This window comes from Coptis chinensis, chromosome 2 (genome assembly GCF_015680905.1).
Source record: "Coptis chinensis isolate HL-2020 chromosome 2, ASM1568090v1, whole genome shotgun sequence".
NCBI classification, from domain to species: domain Eukaryota; kingdom Viridiplantae; phylum Streptophyta; class Magnoliopsida; order Ranunculales; family Ranunculaceae; genus Coptis; species Coptis chinensis.
Window position 1 is genome coordinate 36,602,212 of NC_141457.1, and position 23,862 is coordinate 36,626,073.

General features: G+C 37.0%; 2 protein-coding genes, 1 long non-coding RNA gene and 1 pseudogene across 4 annotated transcripts; 1 reads left to right on the plus strand and 3 right to left on the minus strand.

Moving 5' to 3' along the window:
* Positions 1-2,905: 2,905 nt before the first annotated feature.
* LOC147515914 (uncharacterized) lies at positions 2,906-8,186 on the minus strand. The gene is made up of 10 exons (XM_086588631.1): positions 8,157-8,186; positions 6,935-7,043; positions 6,689-6,842; positions 6,491-6,558; positions 5,796-6,391; positions 5,093-5,423; positions 4,904-4,986; positions 4,576-4,676; positions 3,226-3,321; positions 2,906-3,139 (listed from the first exon to the last, which is right to left on the minus strand). The coding sequence occupies exons 6-10, from the start codon at positions 5,230-5,232 to the stop codon at positions 3,086-3,088; spliced, it is 474 nt and encodes a 157-aa protein (XP_086444757.1). The 5' UTR covers positions 5,233-5,423; positions 5,796-6,391; positions 6,491-6,558; positions 6,689-6,842; positions 6,935-7,043; positions 8,157-8,186; the 3' UTR covers positions 2,906-3,085.
* On the plus strand, positions 3,319-3,906 carry LOC147515915 (uncharacterized). Its single transcript, XR_015210826.1, has 2 exons — positions 3,319-3,490; positions 3,572-3,906. It is a non-coding gene; the product is annotated as an uncharacterized LOC147515915 (long non-coding RNA).
* Positions 5,313-20,035, minus strand: LOC147515916 (topless-related protein 4-like; annotated as a pseudogene). The gene is made up of 23 exons (XR_015213000.1): positions 18,336-20,035; positions 17,992-18,177; positions 17,726-17,901; positions 17,525-17,649; positions 15,810-15,968; positions 15,543-15,719; positions 15,341-15,465; positions 14,620-14,639; positions 12,231-12,329; positions 11,905-12,064; positions 11,684-11,793; positions 11,510-11,579; positions 11,295-11,368; positions 10,539-10,634; positions 10,349-10,460; positions 10,091-10,199; positions 9,695-9,932; positions 8,659-8,807; positions 8,485-8,583; positions 8,157-8,303; positions 6,935-7,043; positions 6,173-6,230; positions 5,313-5,423 (listed from the first exon to the last, which is right to left on the minus strand). The product of XR_015213000.1 is annotated as a topless-related protein 4-like (transcript).
* A 135-nt stretch (positions 20,036-20,170) lies between these two features.
* LOC147515917 (uncharacterized) lies at positions 20,171-23,021 on the minus strand. The gene is made up of 3 exons (XM_086593100.1): positions 22,018-23,021; positions 20,994-21,596; positions 20,171-20,929 (listed from the first exon to the last, which is right to left on the minus strand). Exons 1-3 carry the CDS (start codon positions 22,972-22,974, stop codon positions 20,333-20,335), a joined length of 2,157 nt encoding a protein of 718 aa, XP_086449226.1. The 5' UTR covers positions 22,975-23,021; the 3' UTR covers positions 20,171-20,332.
* Between the last annotated feature and the right edge of the window lie 841 nt (positions 23,022-23,862).

Sequence of the window (23,862 nt, forward strand, 5' to 3'; positions counted from 1 at the left end):
AACTGCTTACAAGAACACCAAAAACTAATGTTGACGAAGAAATGTTTAGAGCTTGCTGATCCAAAGACTACACACATGCAAGAGCCTCAAGAAACACTCAATGTCAAAGGTAGACCATCAATTTCAAAGAAACATGTGAAAGTATCAACTCAAGATCAGGATGACACAAGAAGAGAACCATCTGCTTTTGAGTATGCACAAACGCAAGAGGAGAAAAAAGTAAGTGAACAAGTTATGAAGAAGAGAGGCAGACCACGTAAGAACCAAGGAGAAACGCAAGCAATTGAAAAAGTACCTAAAAAAAGAGGCAGACCACCTAAGAAGCCAACTCAAACATCTTTGCTAGAAGATTTGAATCCATTGCTTAACAACTTTATTGTTTCATGTGAGGATGTCCTTGGGGATGGACACTGTGGATACAGGTCCATAGCAAGATTATTGAACTATGGTGACGAGACTAGATGGTTTACCGTGAGGAAGAGGTTGTTGGTCGAGTTGATGGAATATGCAGAAGAGTACATTGAATGGTCTGGATTCATCATTTTCGAACACTTAATTCGAAATTTACAATGTACAAAGTCGATGATGATGAACCCAACTGAGTGGTTTGAACTTCCTGACATGGGTTGGTTAACTGCTTGTGCTTATAATTGTGTGTTTGTCACCCTAGCGCCAAAGCAGTCGTTAACTTACCTTCCTTTGAGAACTCCACTAGACTTGGAGTATAGTCTCATTATCTCAGTTGCTCATTTAAATAACGGCATACATTATGTGTCGCTTAGACTTAGTGATAATGCTCCCTTGCCACCAGTTATATCATGTTACCACAATCTAGCATACCCGGGCATCGTTGACTTGTGGATAGCAAAGGTTCAAGAAAAACTTGTCGACTGGGATAGGAAGGTAAATCCAAAAAAAAAAAAAAAAAAAAAAAAAAATTATAGGCTGGACTTGGGTGGAAGCATTTTTGGTTCTTGATTTAAGTTTGTTAAATTATGTCGAGCTTGTTAAATTAATTTTAGTAAGATGTTGAGCAGGTTGTACAGGAGCAAACTAAAAAGAAGCGCACAAGTACAACACAGGGGACTTCAAAAAAGAGAAACAGAAACAAGAAATGTTTGTCATATATGTATATATACTTGTGTACGATTGCATATTAAACTGTTTTTAGGTAAGTAGGTTATTTGTTGGTAATGGGCATCGATTATTTGTTGTTTTTTAGTATGTAGGTTAGTTTAAGAGTTCTGTAGTAATATTGTATATCTCGGTTTGTTTGTTTTTTCGGTTGGCTTGGTCTTATTTCACTTTTGCGTAACATTTTAACTTGTCTCATACTCATTTCTTTTTTGAAGAACAAGGTGATACAAATATTGCTCACGGCACAAGCAACAACCAAAGTGTTCATTCTAACATTGGTGAAGCAGCTGCATGTCCCAATTCTTTAACCAACATATGCGGACTACCTGATTTAAATGAAGATGTTCATCCTGAAGTGAGTGGATCGTCTGACCTTGACTCGTTTAGCTTTCAAGAACTCATTAACAAGGCCAAAGAGAACATGAAGAGAAGCAGAAAAAAAAAAATACTAGGTCAGAGATACTTCTAAAAGATGAAGAAATCAAGCATAAGTGGAAAAATATTTTACGTGACTTTAATAATTTGATCTGCGATATGATTAAAGATTTGGTTGAGGTAACCCCGGATAGGCATTGTGGTTATAGATCCATAGCTACACTGCTAGGATATACAAATGATTTAGCATGGCGGTAAGTGGTCTTATGTTGGAAGAGTTGATGCAGTATGCAGATTACTATACAGAGCTGTACGGTAATGACGGGTTTGAAAACCACAAAAGAAACTTAGAGTGTACAAAGTCTTCTACAATGAATGAGAAAGAATGGCTTGATCTCCCGGACATGGGTTCCTTAGCTGCAAGTGCTTCTAATTCTGTTTTTGTCACCATAGCACCACGACAATTAGGTGTCACGTACTTTCCGTTGAGAACAGGTTCAGAAGAAATGTTCCGGATAATCGCCATTTTCCACATAAACAAAGGACATTGTCAGTTATGCTAAAGGATATTGCTCCTCTACCTCCGGTTTGGCGAGATTAGCAGTCTGTTAGATGGCCAGAAGCAACAGTGTGGGAAACTATTATGAAAGGAAAATTGGACAGGTGGGCCGGATCGGTTCTGACCAATATGCAGAACCTACAATATGTTTATCCAGATTAGTTTTAGGTGTTGGATAGAAAAATAAAATAGTTAGTTGTAATTTCTTAAGAATTACTCTGTGCTTATTTCATTATAGAACATGGCTTATGGCAATATTTCATTTAGTTGTTGGCAATATGAGGTTTTGAGTGTCAACAGAACAAAAATCTCTTAATATAGATATACTTAACTTGCGTAGTTACTATGGAAGATAAACCTGCATTTCACCATTTTGCTGTTTCTGTTGATGCCCCTTTAATTTTTTTTTCGTCGTCTATGATGGGAAGTGAAGTGAAGTGAAGCGAAGTGTTGATTCTTTGAAATATAAGGAAGACTGGAGGGTGATTATGAGGTGAAGGCAGTCGCTTATTACAGAACAAATAGTCGACAAAAAGAGAAGTGGAGGTGGGAGATCATTTGCCACTGACATAACTTGGGTTTCATAATTGAGCTGATTTAGTGGCAGCATGGATTTCTTTTTATGTTGCCTTCTTTTCTCTATTCTGTAACAGACTACTGATACCTGAAAATACAAGGAAAAACTGAAGGAAAAGAATTTTGAAACCCTTGATGATATCAGGTCTTTATTTCTCGTTATTTGAGGTTTGTATTTGATTTCCTCTAGTTTTGAGATTCATTGAAGGATCTTGGTGGACTTGAACCACCATCTCTTGAGATACATTGGAGACATGGTTCAATTCTCAAGTGCTTTTTCCAATTAAGCTAAAGATTCATTACACATAGTTATTAAGCACATAATTGTAACGCTGCTACGGCATTTACTATCTCTAGGCACTATATTTATTTACAAAATAAGGCATTCATATGCTTAGATGTAATATTCCCTTGTCTCGAGTAATTCTTGTTCCTTACTTAATATAAAATCATTCTTCTTATGTGGGGTCCAACATATTCGTCAAGGTACTCCTACAAATGAAACAAATGTCAATAAACTGTTCAAATTGATGTATCAGCGAAACCATGTTATACACAGAAATATAGTGCCATCTGACCTTTGTGTAGTGTGTATCCAAGTCAACAGCTGCCCGTTGCTCAGGAGTTTTTGCTTTCAAGAAACGCAGTGCAATGGATATCATTTTTCGGTCAATCTGCAAATCGATCTCTGACTGATTCATATCATTGAGGTTTATGGATACATTATTGTTTCTTAAGAAAGTTTTTCTTCTTCAAATAAGGAGTAATGTCCAAGTCAAATTAAACCTCCTGAAGTTTCAAGACATTGACGATCATACCAGATATAGGTTGATGTTGGAAAAGGTAACAAATGCATCAATCAGAATATTAAGAATCATAAGTTTTATCGACTGCTGAAGAATTTTCATAGCTATCTATATACAGAAGTTGCTCTTCAAGGTCACCAAGACACCAAGGCAAGGCACTGTGGCAACCAAGGTGCCAAAGTCAGGAAGTTTTAGTGAAAATAGCAGGTTGTTGTCCAAGGAAGAAGTTGGGAAACCTAGCGCCTCACCTCACCCTTGACAGCATTGGCTGCAACAACACTCGTCATCTCTCTGCCTTCTTTATTATCACTTACTCTAGAAGAAAGGTTGATCTTAGCTACCAAAAATTTGATGCAAGTATATGGCAGAGATTTCATAGTACATTTTATTCCTTTAGGTTGTATCAGCTACTGTAATACTTATCTTATCTAATGCCGAAAAGCCATATTCAGTGAATAGTATATGAGGTATGAATGGTTTATCAATAATTCCAATCTCCAATACAATAGCGGACCCTGTTAAAGCAAATACTGTGTATTCACAATCACAAAGAAGTTAACATGCTTCTGAAATCCTCCAGTTAAGATAAAATCTGGAGCTGGAAAGCATTGAAAAGTATGAGTTCCAAACCCTTCTCTTGAAATCATATCAGCATTTTGCTTCTTTCATCTTTTTTTTCTTCTTGTTCACTGGGATTTTAATATCAATAGAAAGTATGAGTTTCAAACCGAGTTTCCTGTTAGACTCTTAACACTAGGATCTGACATATCACTACAATACGATAACAGGTTGGCCTAGTGAGCCATAGCTTTGACGTTTCTCATTCATAATCTGTGGGAAAAGGAAATTTTGTGCTAACTACCAAAATAGCCTCCACTCTTAAGAGTTCAGACGTGTATTCAAGTTGACGAATCATCAATACCAACATCTACTATAAGTTATAATTTATAAGCTAAAAGAAGAAAACTTTCAAACAAAAGAATAGAACTCTAGCACCTAAGATCAAATACTTTCTAGTGCTACAAACTTCTATCAAATTGGTACTTACACATTCATAGCATTGTTTGAATCCACAACTACGGAACACAATATAACATACAAATATTTTTCAGCGTAGCATACCTTTGGAAAACATTCAAAACCACCGCCTGTTACATTAAGTAAAGCCAATGATAGTATCCTATCAGGTACCATAGCTGCTAACTTACAAGCTATCATTTTCCCTGTTGGTACAAGAACATGCTTAGTAAACTGAACAACTAGGCATCAAAATAATCAACTTAATCACCGGTTCACTCGTATGTTTCTAATAGTACTTGTTAGCTACGACAGTAAATTCATACAAACTATATATTTAGGCCAACTACAGAAGAAGAAACTCACTCCATTTATTCAAACAGCTCGAATTGGTTGACAAAAACAAGTAAACAAAAGAGGTTTAGGAACTCACCCATGGAATGCCCAAACACATGAGCTTTACTCCAACCCAAATGATCCATTAAAGCTATTGTATCTTTTGCCATGATTGTTGTACTGCAAACCATACAACACCAAAAAACACCATACCTCAAACTGGGAAAACATTCACTACAACAAAATTTTGCAATTCAAATTACATAAAAAATGATTAAAAACTCACGTGTACTCAGATTTCTTGGTCGGAATAGAACTACTACCCATCCCCCTATTATCAAATGCACAAACTTCAACACCCTCATTAACCTCATCATCGTTATCGATCTTTCGATCAAATTTCACATATTCAACATCATTAGCCATCTCTGTACCTGTTATTCCTTTTATTTGTGGTCCCCAAGAATCATTTGAGGGTATGTATGCGGTGGGATGAATACGACACCTTAATCTGAGGGAACACCAACACTGCCATCCCCAAAGCTTGCATATATAGACTGGCTATCAAAGGAATACGTAGCATGTGTAATAGGATCACTTGATTCTTGTGGTACCCACTGTTGAAAAACCCAAGATTTAATAACAATATCACCAAACATTAAGATGATAACAATATCACCAAACATTCGAAGGCCTACTTAAAAAAAGTGAGAGAAAACAAATCTGGCCTGCAAACATACAACAATGTTTCGAAAGGCGTAAGGGTTACTGATCATGTCAATGAGCAAGAGAGATTCAAAACTCTCTAAATAAGAATTTTAAGGTAAGGAGGTCTGCACTCTGTAGTGAATCCCAACCATCGCGGAGACTTGATCTCATCCTTGGCTTGTTTGCAATTAATCTATGTTATTGATGAGCAACTGTTATACTAATAGAGTACTTTTGTGTAACAAAGTATAAAATAAAGTTGGGGGCCATAATGTACACACCTGTTTAAGGCATTCTAACTTTGTTGCCTCCTCATATATGGTTATCTGCGTTTCGTGCACAATCAAGAAGTGTATCTGATCTTGGTGAAATTGCACTCGTGTCCTGCAAGAGAGGCTGGAACTCTCCCACTTGGAATCTGCAAGAATTTACTTTGCCCGTTTCTCCCATCCATCGGTGCTCCAAACGCATAACTGGGATATTTTTGGGCATTGAACAAAAAAATAAGGAAAAAAAAGCTACTCCTGTTTTCACACAGCTCCACAATTGTTAACTGAAGAGAAATTTATAGAAAAAATTGTTACTAATAGACACACATATGTATATGTTAACTGGTAAGGGTGTTAGGATTGACATTTCTGAATGGTTACACACTTACACTTGAACTCTTGCACTGGTTACACTTGAACACTTGAACTCTTGCACTGTAGCTATTTCTGTATTATTAACAGCATAAAACTATATAATTTTAAACTTGTTTCTGTTCGACATGTAAGGCTACATGAGCATCAGCTCCTGATGATACAAGAACATTCAGAACATTGGAAAAGGCAAGACTTGTTACTCTCTTCTGATGGCCTTTGAGTTTGCTTTTAACCTGTACAGTTGCATAACATCAGAAAAAAATTAAGTTTAGTTCCTTGCTTTTAATAAGATAACTGAGACTTATTCAACTTCAGCACAGAAGAATATAGACCTCGTCAACTCTGACATTTTAGATTTGAATTGAGGAATCATCCATGCCTATAGCAATATATTATTGTCCTGTGGATGGAAGGCAAGAAACGTTGCTGCTGGAGGTGGGGGCATGAATGTTGTTATCGTCTATGCTAAGAAAGCAAGTAATACCAGGAGAGAGAGGGGGGGGGGGGGGGAAGGAGGCAAAAGAAAGTACCATCATCATATTAAAAAGTGATATTTTCCTCCGGAGGCATCTTTGAAAGTACAAAACAAGGAACTGCGTCTTTAGGATTTGCCTCACTTATCTCATTCGTCATCAATATTCCGCTGGAAGGTTGCCATAACTGAGGTGGCGCAATAGAAGATGCCTAAAAAGAGAAAAAGGGACTTGGTAAGGTCAAGATTTCAGAAAACGAGACTATCTGGGTCCAATGAAGTTCTACCATAAAAGGGTCAATACCTCCCTGTAGGGTTCCGTTCGTTCCTCTGCCATTTCCAGAGCTTGTGCACAGCATTAGATGCTAATGCTAAGATAGAAGCCCAGAATTTGTATAAATGAATCTAGAAGCCTGAAACGATCACCAGAAATCATGACAATTAGAACATTACACTAATATCTATCAAGTATCACTGTAATTTCTTTTCTGATCGGTATCAATCCATCATTAGTAGATTTTAATTTATTTTTCTTACCACCCTCCTGAACATCCCTATAGCTTCTCCTCCTATTTTAAAACCACAAAACTGTTCTGCAAAGTTTTGTACAATACTAAAAATCCAGTCCCTAGTCCTCATAAAGGTTTTTCACTTACATGCATGGTAAATCTTATCTAGTTATTTAGTCATCAATACAAGGACCAAAGGCGTCATAAGATCACATCAGATTAAGTGGTATCAATTTTTCTTTAAGCTTAAATGATAGAAATAGCTGCCATGTATTTCCTAGGAACATTCTTTTCCTTTTCTTTTGGCAGGGGCATACAACGTCGAATAGGTGCAAAACAAATTTAAGATGGAAAAACGATTTAGTATCTAGGTTCTACATACTAGAAACCATCCAAATGAAGAATTACATACATGTTACAAACTGTTTTCAATTTCTCATGGACAAAATCAGTCCTTTAACTTCTCTTATGCACTTTAGTTCATCTTTATCTCAGAACTACCATTTCCTTTGGTATCTGTAAAATTTATTATTTTCCTAATGAACATTTATATATTCTAGGTAAATAATATTTGATTGAGAAAAATAGGCATCTAATTTTTTCGACAAAACAACTAATTTTGTAACTTAACACTTACCAACTTCTTTAGAATCCCAATCTCCAACCCCCCTAGGAAAATTTTGTTGCGGCGAAATAAGAATTATTTTCCCTTGTTAACGATGTGCTTTTCAAGGCATAAGGCAAACATTCTCCACAGGCACATTTTTATTAACGTTTATTTTATTTATTTTTAAACTATTATAATAAGAATTAACAAATAAGTAACCTGGCACCTGGACACTTTTCCAGTTTTCCACACGAAATAAATAGTTAAGCTGAATCGAACACCACTATCAAAGTTTAACACATTATATCAACATCGAACAACAAATAATCCCGTCCCACGTAAAATGTTACAGAAATGCAGAAGTGCAATATTGCATGAAAGAGATGGATTGTAGTGGGGTTGACACGTACCCTTGTTGGTAATAAATTATCAGGTAGCTTCAGGGAGCAACATTGAGACGGTTCATTGATTTCATAAAGCTTCCAAATCTTAGATTTCTCCATCGACTCGTCTACAATTCTGTGTTTCACATCTGCCAAACTTCAGTCGTCTCCATTCTACAATATTTTTGGAAAGATTAAAATTGTGTAATCACCTCAGTCAAATACCAGCATATGAAGTACACACAGTGACACAGCAACCACACAGTGCACTCTACACTAGACGACCTAGATGCTGAATAATATAACAATAAGAAACATCATTCACATATACAAGATAAAGATAGCAATTGTGTACCAGTCCAATAATGGAGGTCACTGGGGCACCTCGATCTGCAACTGCAAGACTTGTTCCAGAGTTGACATTAGCACCTCCCAGTGTGCCTTTTGCTGATGCCTGCATCATAAGCCATTTTTAAAACTAAGCAATCAGGTCTACATCATGAGATACTAAAGTTCAATATGAAACTACCTTTACAACATTCTCTGAAGCAGATCTAGGAGCTTCAAATGAATGCAGAAGTCGAAGCCCATCTGTATTTGCTAATATCTTGATCCCATTATCATTTATTGAAACAGCCAACATCATCTCTTCCTAATTAAATCGAATACGAGGAGAGGCTTGCATGCATTTTAGAGAATAATGGTACTTACATGTGGAACGACATCTTCAAGACAAATGGTAAGCAAGTGTAGGAAGACCGTCTGACTCCTCTCATGGTATATTGTCAGAGTTTATGGATATGGATATGAGTACATTTGTTTTCTCATAATGTTGTAATGTTACGTTACCAAAAAAAGGAGATTACTTTTACTAAACCACATTTTTTGTTCTTTCCCATATTACTGTGATATTCAATCATTCCAATATTTCAGTAATGGAAATTACAAAAGTTCAACCAAAGAAAAAAGAAAAATGAGATTAGGATATAAATTAGAGTAGAAAATCTGCAAACGTGGATAATCGAACTAGCTAAAATCTCATGGGGAAACATCAGCGCGAACTTGCGAATTCATAACTGAGCTTGTGAAACACTCATAAAAAAACATTCTGTTCTTGCCCAGGCACCTATCAGCCATATTAAAAAGGTAGGCCAGTCTTGCACAATGTCAATACTCATTACTCGGGGTATTCCAAAACAATCCCAACAAAAACACAAGGCAGCATACATTCATATTTACATGCATATACTTAGGTACAAGCATATACTGCACACCGCCCAGGTTTTTTTATATGCATATAGCACCATAGGGCAGGCTATTACGATGCTCTCTTTTTCATAAGGTCACATCAAAATATCCAATTCAAACGTCCAATCAATCCTAATGGGGACACCCAAATTGGCGCAATCCTCCATACGTAGCTGGTACGGTAAGAAACTTGGAACGAGATATTTGCGCTCATCTCCTCACAGATTCAAATGAAGGGGTGTAAACAGAAGTGTAGAATACATATACATACTTACACAGTAAGACAGGTACACAGACAGATAATTATTAAACAACACTCACTGGCAATCCACCATCTGCTTCAATGGTCATCATAAGGTCAGGATTGTCCATATCCCAAATCTTAATAACAAACTCATCACCAACAGCCAAAAAATGGTTCTTAGTTGTATCAAACTGCACAACCCCAATGGATTGCTCACGAAAACCCTGATAAGTTCGCATGGCAGCTCCTCACTCTCATTCCATTTCACAAGATAAGAATCTTCATCTTTACTAGTTCCACATGAAAAAAGCCTACAATTTTCCATAGATGCAGAGAACATTTCAGTTAAAGGTACATACAACTCAAGAAATCAATCTGGTCAACAGTTGAAAGGCAAAATAGAATGTTGAAAAAAAACAAAAAAAAAATTGAATAAAAGAAGGTTGAAAGAAAGATAAAATTTTCCAACCTTGTCCCATCGGCACTGTAGGACCTGGTGCATCGTAGTCAACTCTTGATCCCAAATTATCATACAACCAAGCTTTAATCTTCCCATCCATAGCAGTCGAAAAGATAAACTGACCAAGGAAGAAAACGGGGAAAAAAAAAAGCAAATTGGAGTGTGAGGACGCAAACCAGGTGTGTGTGTGTGTGTTATATAAAAAACCAAAAAGAACAAGGTACAAGTAACATAATATTCATGAAGCTATTCTAGACTACAAAATACCTCGATGTTTTCCTTGTAGTGAGGCCATACAGAAAGCACAGGTGCTTCATGACCTTCAAACATAATATTCATGTATTGCTTGGCACCTGTCACCTGTGACTGCATCCCATACCTGCACAAGTTTATCTTTAATGACTGAGGTCTTATACTTCTACACCACATAAAAAGAAAACGGTATGACCAAACATACCTTGATAGCCTTGTCATCTCCACAACTCACTATGCACAATTGTTTGTTTGGGTGAGAGAAAACAAGATCATTGACAGAACCAATATGAGCATCAATCTGCACAAGATTAATATATTCAAAGGAAAAATAAACTCATCAACTTTAAATGTGGGTGGAGAAAAACACATAAAAGTAACTTCACATACTAGGGACATACAGAACAAGAGACGAAGTTCTTCTCCAATCAGAAATTTGTGTGCCTAGACATAATTTGACACCCAAACACATGCCTTTAACAAGAGACTGGTTGTTGTTGTCCTTGATGACCAGCAAACAATGTAAAGAATGAAGTCAATGAACGACATAGAATAGCATCAGTTCGGCGCAGTTTGGTTCTTGTTGGGTCGATAGTGGATATAAATTACCTTCAGAGGTTAGCCTAACAATTATCCATATGAGCATTCTGACATGGAGGCCCTTACAATTTTGTATAGTCTAGAAATATTTTTTAAGAAAAAGAATCAAACTAGTCTGTGACAAGCTCCCTTGTGGCTTCAACTTAAGTTCTTACAAACACTAGGGTTTTTACTTTTGCTTGGTGAACACTTGGAGAAAGGATATTTGGCTGATTTTAATTAGGTGCATTACTTCACTTCCTCAGGCCCTAGTCAGACTACATTCCTACATTCTAATCAGTACCGGTTCTTTCTCCACAGGAATAACTGTCACATGAACCAAATGAAGACAACAAATACAAGTATAAATTGACTTTCAAGCCTCTAGGTGGTGTCGTATATCATCACTGCTGTGGTACGAATATACATGCACGATGTGCTTGTTATATGATACACCTGAAACAGATGAGCAAATTAAAATAAGTAGCGGCAGCATCTGGTCTGTTCTCACCTTCAAGAATATCGCCTAACATTGCAGTCTAGAATTTTTAACATGTACATTAATATCTGTTTAAAGGACTATAAAAAAAAACATACCAAAGAGAGCACCATCAGGACTCTATGCCACACGATTAACAGATATCGCAGTGTCCTTGACTAGAGCCGTCTGTTTCAATAGTTGTTATTAAGGGGGAAAAAAAGAAGTTATTCTTCCAATGGCAATGTAGAAAGTGACTATTTCTAAAGCTTACTTGCTGCAGAAAGTTTTACCTGCAGGGGCACCAAGCATGTTCCAATGTCTCAAACTTTGAAGTTCCTATAAGCAAGCCTCTCCCTGCTACCCAACTCCCACACCACAATATCGCCAACATTTGTTTCCACTGAAAATGAAATGTTCATATAAAGGTGTCTTAGGTACATATCAACTTTTTCACAAAGGAAATCATTTTTTGAGAAAGTAGAACATTTACTTCATGGCCAGGAATACTAACCAAGAAGAAGGGTCTATTGCACTGGATGGAAATCCATGCTCCTAACAACAGATCCCTGATTTAGACTTGTAACAACATTCTTCGGAAGTTCATCGGAAGAGAATAAGCTCTGTGCATGCTTTGGCCAGTGTATGTCATAGGCAACAGGCAGATTACTGGCCTGCAAGATAATAATGAGACAACGCAGCAAGTTAATGAGTTGTTAGTCTTTGACCAAAAGAATGTTTCAAGTTTGAAAACACAAGTTTCAATAAAAGTGCTTTAATCTAGAGTAACCGAGAAGAGAGAAATGAAGCAATAGAACGGCAAACAGGATTACATAATACCTCGTCTGATATACCCAAAGGCCTTGTTCTTTTCATAAGAAGTTTAGAATCTGCTGTGTGGTAATCCATAGATGGGTTGTTGGTAGGAGTTCTAGGACGCTTTAACATCTGCTGCAAAGATAAATCAAAACCAGGGGAATGGTGTAGCCATTGCAGATGGAACTTACATAAAACAGACAAGCTGTCTAAACAAAGAACAAGAGTAATAAAGGTCCGATTAAATAATGAAAACTGAGAACAAGCAATATCAAAAACTTATTCTGATGTATCTTGTTGGCGGAAGCTTCAGCAATGGATGAACATCAATTATGATTAATGGGCAAAACACCTAAATCTAGGGTTTAAACCTTCAAACATGAAGAAAGAAATAATATTTATAAACAACCAACCTAACAATGAAGGCCTAGATGCCTTTATATAAGAAAACAACTACTAAATCTAATTGGAAACTAAATAGGAAACCACGTAATTCCTATTCCTAATTGAATTAGGAAACCAAATAAAATAGAAACTACTGATTAATTATTTATTCCATGCTCATGCATCATACTCCCCCGCGTTGCAAGTAGACTTGTGAATATTCCGCAAAACTCTTATACTTTATCATCACCCTCCCACGGTTCAAAGGAATTCGACCTCGAATTTTGCCCAAATAATGGCTCACAAAAGAAATCATGAACCACAATGCTAATAATACTCCATTCTGAAACATCCTTCGAGAAGAAATTGGGAGCCGCAGCTCACTAACTATGCGCTGAAAAGCAATGTTGTGCTGAGTAAAATCTTTTTCAAAGTTGCAAAGGAAGGGATCGATATAATCACTTTGTGCGCGCTTCACATGACCGATAATTATTATGGGTGACATTAATACTAATCCACCAACTGGAGGAAGCAAATTGGACAGACCAGAATGTATTGAACCACTGCCTAATAGTGACCCATGTGGTACTGAAAAACGAAAATCAGAAAGTCTTCCCTGTGCTAAATCAAATAATTGACAATCCTTATAGCCCAGTCCAAAATAATTTGTGTGTAGATGCCCTTGGACATGCTGGTTAAAAGTCCACAGTGGGAAGTCCGATTTAGCACGAACACTTAGAATGTGAAAAAGTTGTCTTCTTCCTTTACCATGAACTTGCAGAAGTTGGGTTAGATTTTCACGCGCCCAAGAATCGAAGCAGCCATGTTGCAACTGAAATTGAAACACACAAGTAGTAAACAACCTTGATTGCTCAACACTAACAAGCAACAAAACAAGGTTCTTTGTCGCACTACCAAAAACCCAAACTGCTAAAATATATGCCTTCTCTTTCTCTGTCGTTGTTACTAATGGAGTTATAGAAGGTATACGAAGAAGAGGGGTAGGCTTGGTGTCATCTCCTTTTGTCTTCTCAAAAGTTTGTGTTTCCTGCTTTTGATTTTGGTGTTCTGTTTGTTCATCACCAATTCGCGCAGCACATGTATCTCTCTTTTTGTACCCTGCATCTCTCTTTTCTAAAGTGGTTTTGACTTGAATTGGCGCTGGTGGATCAATGGCCAGGGTTTCCACCTCCCCTACAGCAGTAACATAGTCTGAAATTGTCACTTTTTTAGCATGGGTGTTCTCCAATTCTAAAACAATAAGACTGGTAGCTGGTGTGCTGTAAAAACCAGATTTTGGAAGAGAAGAAATACAAGAGACCAATTGATGAAGCAGTAGCTGGGACATTGTTACCAATTGAAATTGTCTTCTTTTGCGGCTCTTCTTTGCGCTGTTTTTCTGGTTTAATATGCTCTATTGCAATACCATGTTGACGTTCCTTGATATGAACAGTAACATGTTGGGGTACTGGGGCATTGGTTACCCAAACTGGATGAACAGATTCTTCATGAATCTGGTTTGCAAGACGTCTTTGTTGATGCTCACGAAGGTGGTTGTGGATTTCTCGACTTTGTCGTCGATAATCTCCAAGAATAGGGTGGTGTTGGTCATGGTAACGTGTAACACTGCCATGGCTTCTATGTGCATCACGATGCTTCTTGTGGGGGATTTCATTTGTCACCGGCGGTTGGGGATCAAAACAGGATAACAACTCGTTAATGAGATGTTGTTGGGATGGGTAGTATGTCTCGGGATCAGCATACTTACTTTGGTGAGAATATCCCTCATCAGAATATTCATCTTCATCGGAATCAATAAAAGACTCCTCTTCATCGTAATCATAGGATTCATTACGAAAATACGATCTCCGCGGCTCAAAATTTTGGCGGCGGCAATTGGGAGTTGGGGAACGAAATCTAGAGGGAGGTTCATACCTTCTTGAAGGAGGAAATCTCGCGCGGCGGCTGCAATCGAAATCACAATCTCTCCAAGTATGAGGATTGGTACGGTACTTCGATCCGTGGGGACTTCGCGGCGTTGGTGACTCTCTTCTACCTCTTCTTTGATAATCCATCACATTAATGGCTCTGATACCAATTTGATGTATCTTGTTGGCGGAAGCTTCAACAATGGATGAACATCAATTATGATTAATGGACAAAACACCTAAATCTAGGGTTTAAACCTTCAAACATGAAGAAAGAAATAATATTTATAAACAACTAACCTAACAATGAAGGCCTAGATGCCTTTATATAAGAAAACAACCGCTAAATCTAATTGGAAACCAAATAGGAAACCATCTAATTCCTATTCCTAATTGAATTAGGAAACCAAATAAAATAGAAACTACTGATTAATTATTTATTCCATGCTCATGCATCATATTCCCTCTAAAATCCATCATAAGGATAAGAATAAGTTTTATACAATGAAAGATATCTTTCCTCTCCTGAAATATCAAATATGCAACAAGGAAAACAAATAAATTAGGAAACAACGTCCTAAACAAAGAAACCACATAGTGGTAGAGCAATTGTCAATTTATTTGTTGTTTAGTACACTCCTTCAATTTTTAAGACCAGGAGATCTGGATCAACCACTGCAAGAAGTATTACTAAAGAAGGACCGAGGTCCACAATATCCTCTAAGGAGAGCATTAAAGAACTTTACATTTCAAGAAGAAAGTGCTAAAGTTTTTCAAAAGGATAGACAATAATTTCAACTCAATGAGGCATATCATATGAACCTGCATTGTTGGGAGCACCTAAGCCAAAGGGGTCCCCAAGAAACAGCGGGATGTGGAACAGTAGAGGGATTAGCCATCCATCCAGCAAGCGATGCCGGGAGGGGAGCAGGTGCAGGCTGAAATGGCTAAAGAAATGAAAATTCAAAACGAAAATCAATTTATTGATTCCTCATCAACGTATTTAACAAACTAATTTCCTTACCCTGTGTGCAGACAGAGGTGGGAAACCTCCTAAAGGTTTTGGCATGGCCATCAATGGATTAGTAACAGGGGATGGAGCTCGAGTGCCATTTGATGGCCACATGAATGATCCACGAAAAGAGTCTTGATGTCAGGGTTAGACCTCGGATTCTTACAAAGCTTATGTTGCCAATTTAAGCTGAAATTAAAGACACAGAAAATATAAACATTAAAACCAACAGTCGTGTGCAAAAAACAAATAAAACAGAAATATTTTCATATACATCACCTTTGATTAATTAGTGTCCTTACTCTTGAAGTCTTAAGAGTAGGAAACTGGAGCTTATCACGAAAAAGAGGATTAGCCTCAATCAACTTTTTCAGCTCAGCAAGCATTATACTCCTAGCATATTTTGTGTCTCCAAACTTAGATAACTGCTCATTCTCTCTACAAGTCAAAAAAATTTCCATGTAACTGCCAATAACAAAATGAGTGATAGTGAAATTACATATACTTTTATAAATTTTATTCAATACCTGAAATTCTCTAAAGTCAACAACTTTAGTTATTTCCTTAAACAGCTCATCATAAGAAAATGAAAACACTTTCAAATCCTTAACTAAAATCTCTACCCTGTTATATAGATGTTGGCGCACTTGAAATATTACTCAGACGTTTGTTACGTTAACAAGGATGGAACTTCAGGGTACTCCACTAAAGTTGCACTATGTCCTCATTTTCAAAAAAAGAAATGTTAGTTGGATACTTGGATCTCTCTTTTCTGGTCCATGTCCCCTTTTTCTTTGTTCCAGTGAATTTTCCTTGCATCGATCAAGAGGAATTTTGAAGGACTTCCATATGGTTACTGGTGCGAATGACCAAAAACACCACCAGACACACTGTGCACCTACTAGAATAATGCATGATGAATGCATCTGAAGTAGCAGATTCAAATCCCACTCTATACGCATGACCATGGATCTCCAAACCTGTCAAAGATGACACACTGCACTCTGGGAGCAGCAGAGTCAAAGGAACCTTCGATACAACTTTAAATTCCCCTCCATTCTGCATTATCATATCCCAGAAAACACATAAAGCTTCATTAGTTTGCTTACATTCTATGAACCCAGATATCATTGAGATCAACAATTGAGAAATCTTTAAGGAGATCTCCTCAAAAAGCCGACATGCGTAACTCATACAACGATGAAAAGCATACCCAGCAACAATAGAAGCCCTCAGTTTGTCATCATCTATAGAATCCACATCTATTATCCCTTTCTGCTTTATAGCAAACCCATGGATCTCTTTCAACCAAATTCATGAAGCATCTGTAGGTATCAGTATATCACAGACAAGAGTGTAATAAAAGTGGCTGAATCGGGATTCAAACGCGATCCCGAAACTAACATCCTTCTTAGAGTCTCAAATTCCCATCACCATTCCGGACACAACCAGACATAATCAAATTCCAACTACTAACTTTACCTTCAATTCCAGACTTCCCCATAACGCTTCCAATGCTTTTATCCAATACCCATTCTGAGCATACCCAGAAACCATTGAATTCCAAATAACCTCATTTCTTTGAGGAATTCTCTCAAACAATTTAACAGATTCACCAAAACACCCACATTTCACATAAACATCTAACAAAGCACTCCCTGCAAACACAACTTCACAATATCCATTAACAATCATCACACCACGAATCATTCTACCAGGCTCAACAAGCCCAACAACAGAACAAAACTTGAAAACAAAAGGGTAACTAAATTCATTAGGCAAAAAACTCAAACCCACATTTCCAAAAACAATTCAACTCCATCAATAAACCTCGAATTATTGACATAAGCTCAAATCACAGTATTCCAAAAAAACGGAGTAAGACAACTAATTGGGGTTGTATTAAATATCAAACAAGCTGAACCAAGATACCCATTACAACAATAGAAGTAAAGAAGCTCAAATTTCAGCTCAATGAGGCATATCGTACGAACCTGCATTGTTGGGAGCACCTAAGCCAAAGGGGTCCCCAAGAAACAGCAGGATGTGGAACAGTAGAGGGATTAGCCATCCATCCAGCAAGCGACGCTGGGAGAGGAGCAGGTGCAGGCCGAAAGGGCTGAAGAAATGAAAACCAAAACGAAAATCAATTTATTGATTCCTCATCAACGTATTTAACAAACTAATTTCCTTACCCCATGTGCGTTAGAGGTGGGAAACCTCCTGAAGGTTTTGGCATGGCCATCAATGGATTAGTAACAGGGGATGGAGCTCGAGCACCATTTGGTGGCCCACATGAATGATCCACGAAAGAGTCTTGATGTCAGGGTTAGACCTCAGATTCTTACAAAGCTGATGTTCCCAATTTAAGCTGAAATTAAAGACACAGAAAATATAAACATTAAAACCAACAGTCGTGTGCAAATAACAAATAACACAGAAATATTTCCATATACATCACCTTTGATTAATTAGTGTTCTCAGTCTTGAAGTCTTAAGAGTAGGAAACTGTAGCTTATCACGAAAAAGAGGATTAGCCTCAATCAACTTTTTCAGCTCAGCAAGCATTATACTCCTAGCATATTTTGTGTCTCCATACTTAGATAACTGCTCATTCTCTCTACAAGTCAAAAAAATTTCCATGTACCTACCAATAACAAAATGGGTGAGAGTGAAATTACATATACTTTTATAAATTTTATTCAATACCAGAAATTCTCTATAGTCAACAACTTTAGTTATTTCCTTAAACAGCTCATCATAAGAAAATGAAAACACTTTCAAATCCTTAACTAAAATCTCTACCCTGTTATATAGATGTTGGCGCACTTGAAATATTACTCAGACGTTTGTTACGTTAACAAGGATGGAACTTCAGGGTACTCCACTAAAGTTGCACTATGTCCTCATTTTCAAAAAAAGAAATGTTAGTTGGATACTTGGATCTCTCTTTTCTGGTCCATGTCCCCTTTTTCTTTGTTCCAGTGAATTTTCCTTGCATCGATCAAGAGGAATTTTGAAGGACTTCCATATGGTTACTGGTGCAAATGACCAAAAACGCCACCGTACACATTGTGCATCTACTGGAATAATGCATGGTGAATGCATCCGAAGTAGCGGATTCAAATTCAACTCTATACGCATGACCATGGATCTCCAAACCTGTCAAAGATGACGCACTGCACTCTGGGAGCAGCAAAGTCAAAGGAACCTTAGATACAGCTTTAAATTCCCCTCCATTCTGCATTATCATATCCCGGAAAACACGTAAAGCTTCATTAGTTTGCTTACATTCTATGAACCCAGATATCATTGAGATCAACAATTGAGAAGTCTTTAAGGAAATCTCCTCAAAAAGCCGACATGCGTAACTCATACAACGATGAAAAGCATACCCAGCAACAATAGAAGCCCTCAGTTTGTCATCATCTATAGAATCCACATCTATTATCCCTTTCTGCTTTATAGCAAACCCATGGATCTCCTTCAATCGAATGAACGAAGCATCTGTAGGTATCAATATATCACAGACAAGAGTGTAATAAAAGTGGCCAAATCGGGATTCAAACATGATCCCAAAACTAACATCTTTCTTAGAGTCTCAAATGCCAAAACCCCATCACCATTCCGGACACAACCAGACATAATCGAATTCCAACTACTAACTTTACCTTCAATTCCAGACTTCCCCATAACGCTTCCAATGCTTTTATCCAATACCCATTCTGAGCATACCCAGAAACCATTGAATTCCAAATAACCTCATTTCTTTGAGGAATTCTCTCAAACAATTTAATAGATTCACCAAAACACCCACATTTCACATAAACATCTGAACAAAGCACTCCCTACAAACACAACTTCACAATATCCATTAACAATCATCACACCACGAATCATTCTACCAGGCTCAACAAGCCCAAGAACAGAACAAAACTTGAAAACAAAAGGGTAATTAAATTCATTAGGCATAAAACTCAAACCCCACATTTACAAAAACAATTCAACTCCACCAATAAACTTCGAATTGCCGACTTAAGCTCGAATCACAGTATTCCAAAAAAACTGAGGAAGACAACTAATTGGGGTTGTATTAAATATCAAACGAGTTGAACCAAGATACCCATTACAACAGTAGAAGTAAAGAAGCTTGCTTGACAAGTAAACATCAGTATACATACCAAGTTGGATTAAACGAGCATGAGTTTGAATACCCATTTGAAAAGAAAACGTTTTGGCACATTCCTCAAAAGTCAAATTGGTCTAAGTTTTGGTTGTTGATGTAATGGAACATATGGACTTTAACATGGGTGCAAAGCCTTACATAAAAACAGTATAGCACAGGCCAAATTAACACTGGCTAAATTTGGTTCTAGATTAAGACAAATCCTGAAAAATTAAGACAACCCCTATATACTTTCACTCGTCCTGCTCAAAATCCCTAATATATAATAGTACCACATTTTTTCTTAAGGCTTGGGTGTTGAACCTAACACTTGGTCGTAGAAGTTGCTCGTCAATCTACATACATGCATATCCACATCATGCTTAATAGCTAGCAAGGGACTGCCTAAACACCCCTCCCTCTACTAGTTTGGTGATAAAATTACAGAATGGAGACTTACATGGACATTATGGACTAAGTGAAAGGGAATTCTCATTAGAAGTTTAGAACCACAACAACAAAAGTATAACATGAGCTGAAAACTTAAAACACAATACATTATTAGAATATCACATTAAACAAAGAAAACAGTAGGGGATCCTTTGACAACAAACCAAGTGATATGTACGTGTCGACTTCAATCTTGAACTTCACTGCACTTGAGTTTAATCTTTAGCCGAACCACCCTTACAGCTACAAACACAAATAGACAGTCATAGATGTCATCACAAAATCGAAAATAAGCACATCTCCAAGTCTTTTTGAATAGCAAGACAGCACAAACACCCCAATTTCCCACCGCGAATCCTGATACAATCCCAATATAAAACCAATTTATCTTCAGATGATCTCCTTCTGGTTGTCCTTTGCGATCATTATGAGATTGTTCGTCATGAAAGCATTTCCTTTGAAGTGGAAATCCGCAAAGTTCTGAATTCCCTATGTAAGAAGAATTTTCAAAGGTTTGGAGCTGGCTCCCCGTTGGTATTGGTCCTGACAAGTTGTTGAATGACAAGTTAAGGGTGCCTAGAGTTGATATTGCCGAAATACTTGGTGGAATTGAACCTGAAAGATGATTTGACGAGAAATCAAGTGATTCCAACCTTTTCAACTGACCAATATTCTCTGGCATCTTTCCTGTCAAATGATTTCTTGATAGATTCAAATCAGTCAATCCTGTAAGGAGCGTGAGTTCTTCTGGAATTTGGCCGACAAAATTATTGCGAGGGGAGATCTAAGTTAAAGGGAAGTTCGACTTCAGATCTTATACGATACTCACGATATATTCCTTTGATCACTTGCATAATTTTCTGTGTATACTGACCGAAGGAAATACTACCGTTGAAAAGCAGCATACCACTCAAATTGCGAAAGCAAGTAGGTATGGTCCCAGATAGATTATTACATGAGACATCCAATATGTGTAGGTTCCCCATATCACACACTTTTGGAGGAATAGTACCATTGAACCTGTTTGATCTTAAACTTAGAATTTGCAGAGCAACTAGGTCTTTTCCAATCCACCAAGGAATCTCCCCTGAAAGTGCATTCGCGCCAAGGTCAAGAATGCCCAACCTGGTGTGGTTTCGCAAGGCTGAAGGAAACTCTCCGTGAAATTTGTTGTTGTTCAAGTGCAATGTTTCTAGCTTCTTCTGGAGCTGACCAATTGAACTTGGAATAGTTCCTGATAGAGTGTTGAATGCTAAATCTAGAACAACCAGGTTTTGCATTTTACACAATGAGCCGGGGATGCTTCCATTCAAGGAATTATTGGATAGATTGAGAAACTCAACAAAAGGGATCATATGGCCAATAGTTTTCGGAATAGGTCCTGAGATTCTGTTGTTTGAAAGGTCCAAAATAGTTACATAGCGAGGTAAAGGAGGCACCTTTCCATATATCTGGTTGTAAGAGAGATCTAAAGTTTCTAGGGAGGAAAGGTTTCCATAGCAATTTGATAATGAATCTGAAATGTTTGAATTATGCATATGCAGTACCATGAGTGTTGTCTGTGTTTGGAGCCACTCCGGAAATTGAGGTCCTACTTCACAATGACTCATAAAAATAAAATCGAGTTGAAAGGGAGGTATCCAGTTAGACCTTATTTTCAAAGAGAGAAAGTTATTGCTTTTCAACGACAATTTTAATTTCGAGAGTTTGGCTCAGTGCACCTCAGATATAACACCTGTCCAACAAATTGTCGCTGAGATCTAATTCCTTCAACCTTGGTAATGCCCCAACAGATTCAGGAATTGGACCATCAAAATGATTCGCAGAAAGATCAAGGATTTCTAGATTCTTTAGGGGTACAACCAATTAGGCAAAATGACCACTGAAATTATTAGCCCCCAACTTTAGAGTTTTTAGACTATATCCGATGGATGGGGACAAAGAGTTTTCAAAATCTCCAACTTTTCCTTGAAAACTGTTAGAGAACAAGTCTAATGTTTCAAGATGGTATAGTTTTTTTAGCTCATTTATAATTGGGACATCAGAACTTAATTCGTTAAATGAGAGGTTAAGGTACTCTAGGGAAGTCATGTTCAGAATAGCGTGTGGAATTGAACCTTTAAGGTTATTATTGCTAAAGTCAAGGTGCTCAAGGGAAGTCATGTTTAGAAGAGCTTGTGGAATTGAACCTTTAAGGCTATTATTGCTAAGGTCAAGGTTCACAAGAGATAATGAAAGATTCGCATGAGAAAGAAACAAAGGAAACTCATCTAATCCACAATTTGATAAGACTAGACCGGATAAAGATGGAAGAGAACTAGAAAGTGAACCGGATGACATACTAGAAAGATTTAGACCACTGAGGTCAAGATGCTGTAACATTGACAAATTTCCAAGATCATGTGGAACAGTTCCTCCAAACATTGCAAAAGAGAGGTTCAAATATTTTAATTTTTGAAAAGATCCAAAAAACTTTGGGATTTTGATTCCTGTAAAATCATTCTGACTCAAGTCCAAGTAATTCAAATGTTCCAACTCAAGAAGTGAAGAATTTACCTCAATCACTTTAAGGTAATCAGAGGATGGGAATGGGTTTCGGAGATCAAGCTTGACTACATTCCCAGTTTTATTGTTGCATCCCACTCCTTGCCATTTACAACAGTCTTGGCCTACCCAAGATGACAACCTATTGAACGGATCAGCTATCACCCCTTGCCTGAAATCAAGAAGTGCTTGTCTTTCATTCTCGTGGCAGTGCAAACTCAAGCCATAAATATTCCAACTAAATAGGACCATAAGCACGAATATAATGGTTTTTTGCAACACCATATTGCAGACAATAATTGGAGGAAAACTAATTTTCTAAGGCTTCATGGACTCTTGTTATATATAGCCATAAAGAGAAGTGAAGATTTGTCTTACTCAGCAAGTGGGGATAGTGCGTATGGAATGATGGCTAGAAGTCTAGAATTGGACACGACTATATATGGAATATCAAGAGCCAAAGAAAAAAAATCCATTTAAGTCAATACTATACTAGTTTTTGAGCCCGTTCAACGAACGGGGACCGTTTTCATATAATTGATTTGATTTTTTTTAATATTTTATAAATTTAATTTTTAAATTATTATATACTAAAAAGTTTTAACTATAGAATATTGTAATGATTTAAATTTTGATGAAAACACAAATTTATATAAATATTTAATGTGTCCAATATTAACGGGGACCGTTTTCATATTATTTTTTTTTAATTTATTTTTTAAAATTATTATGTGTCAAAAATTTGAACTCCAAAATATTTGAATGATTCAAGTTTTGATCAAAACGATTTTTTTTTTGAAATATTCAATGTGTCCCATATTTTACCATTTTTGTTTTAATATTTAAAAACTGTCGTAAAAGAAACCGTCATTGATATCGAATGATTTGAATTCCCAAATTTTAGTTTAGAAATTTCAATCATCTATTATACGAACCACATACTAAGCTCATACATAAACTCTCTACAATCAGGTGCGTTATATTAAATTGTTATGAAAAATATTCATAACTATGCATAGTTTATGAGATATTTAAGTAATTTTTACTTACGGAAAGTGAAGATCATATTGAAAAGATGTATGATAACACACCATTTTAAATATGAAATTATACTTGTCAAACTAATATTTTCTGATGGTTTGAGGGATTTTAAGGTTGTACGTATAAGGAGAT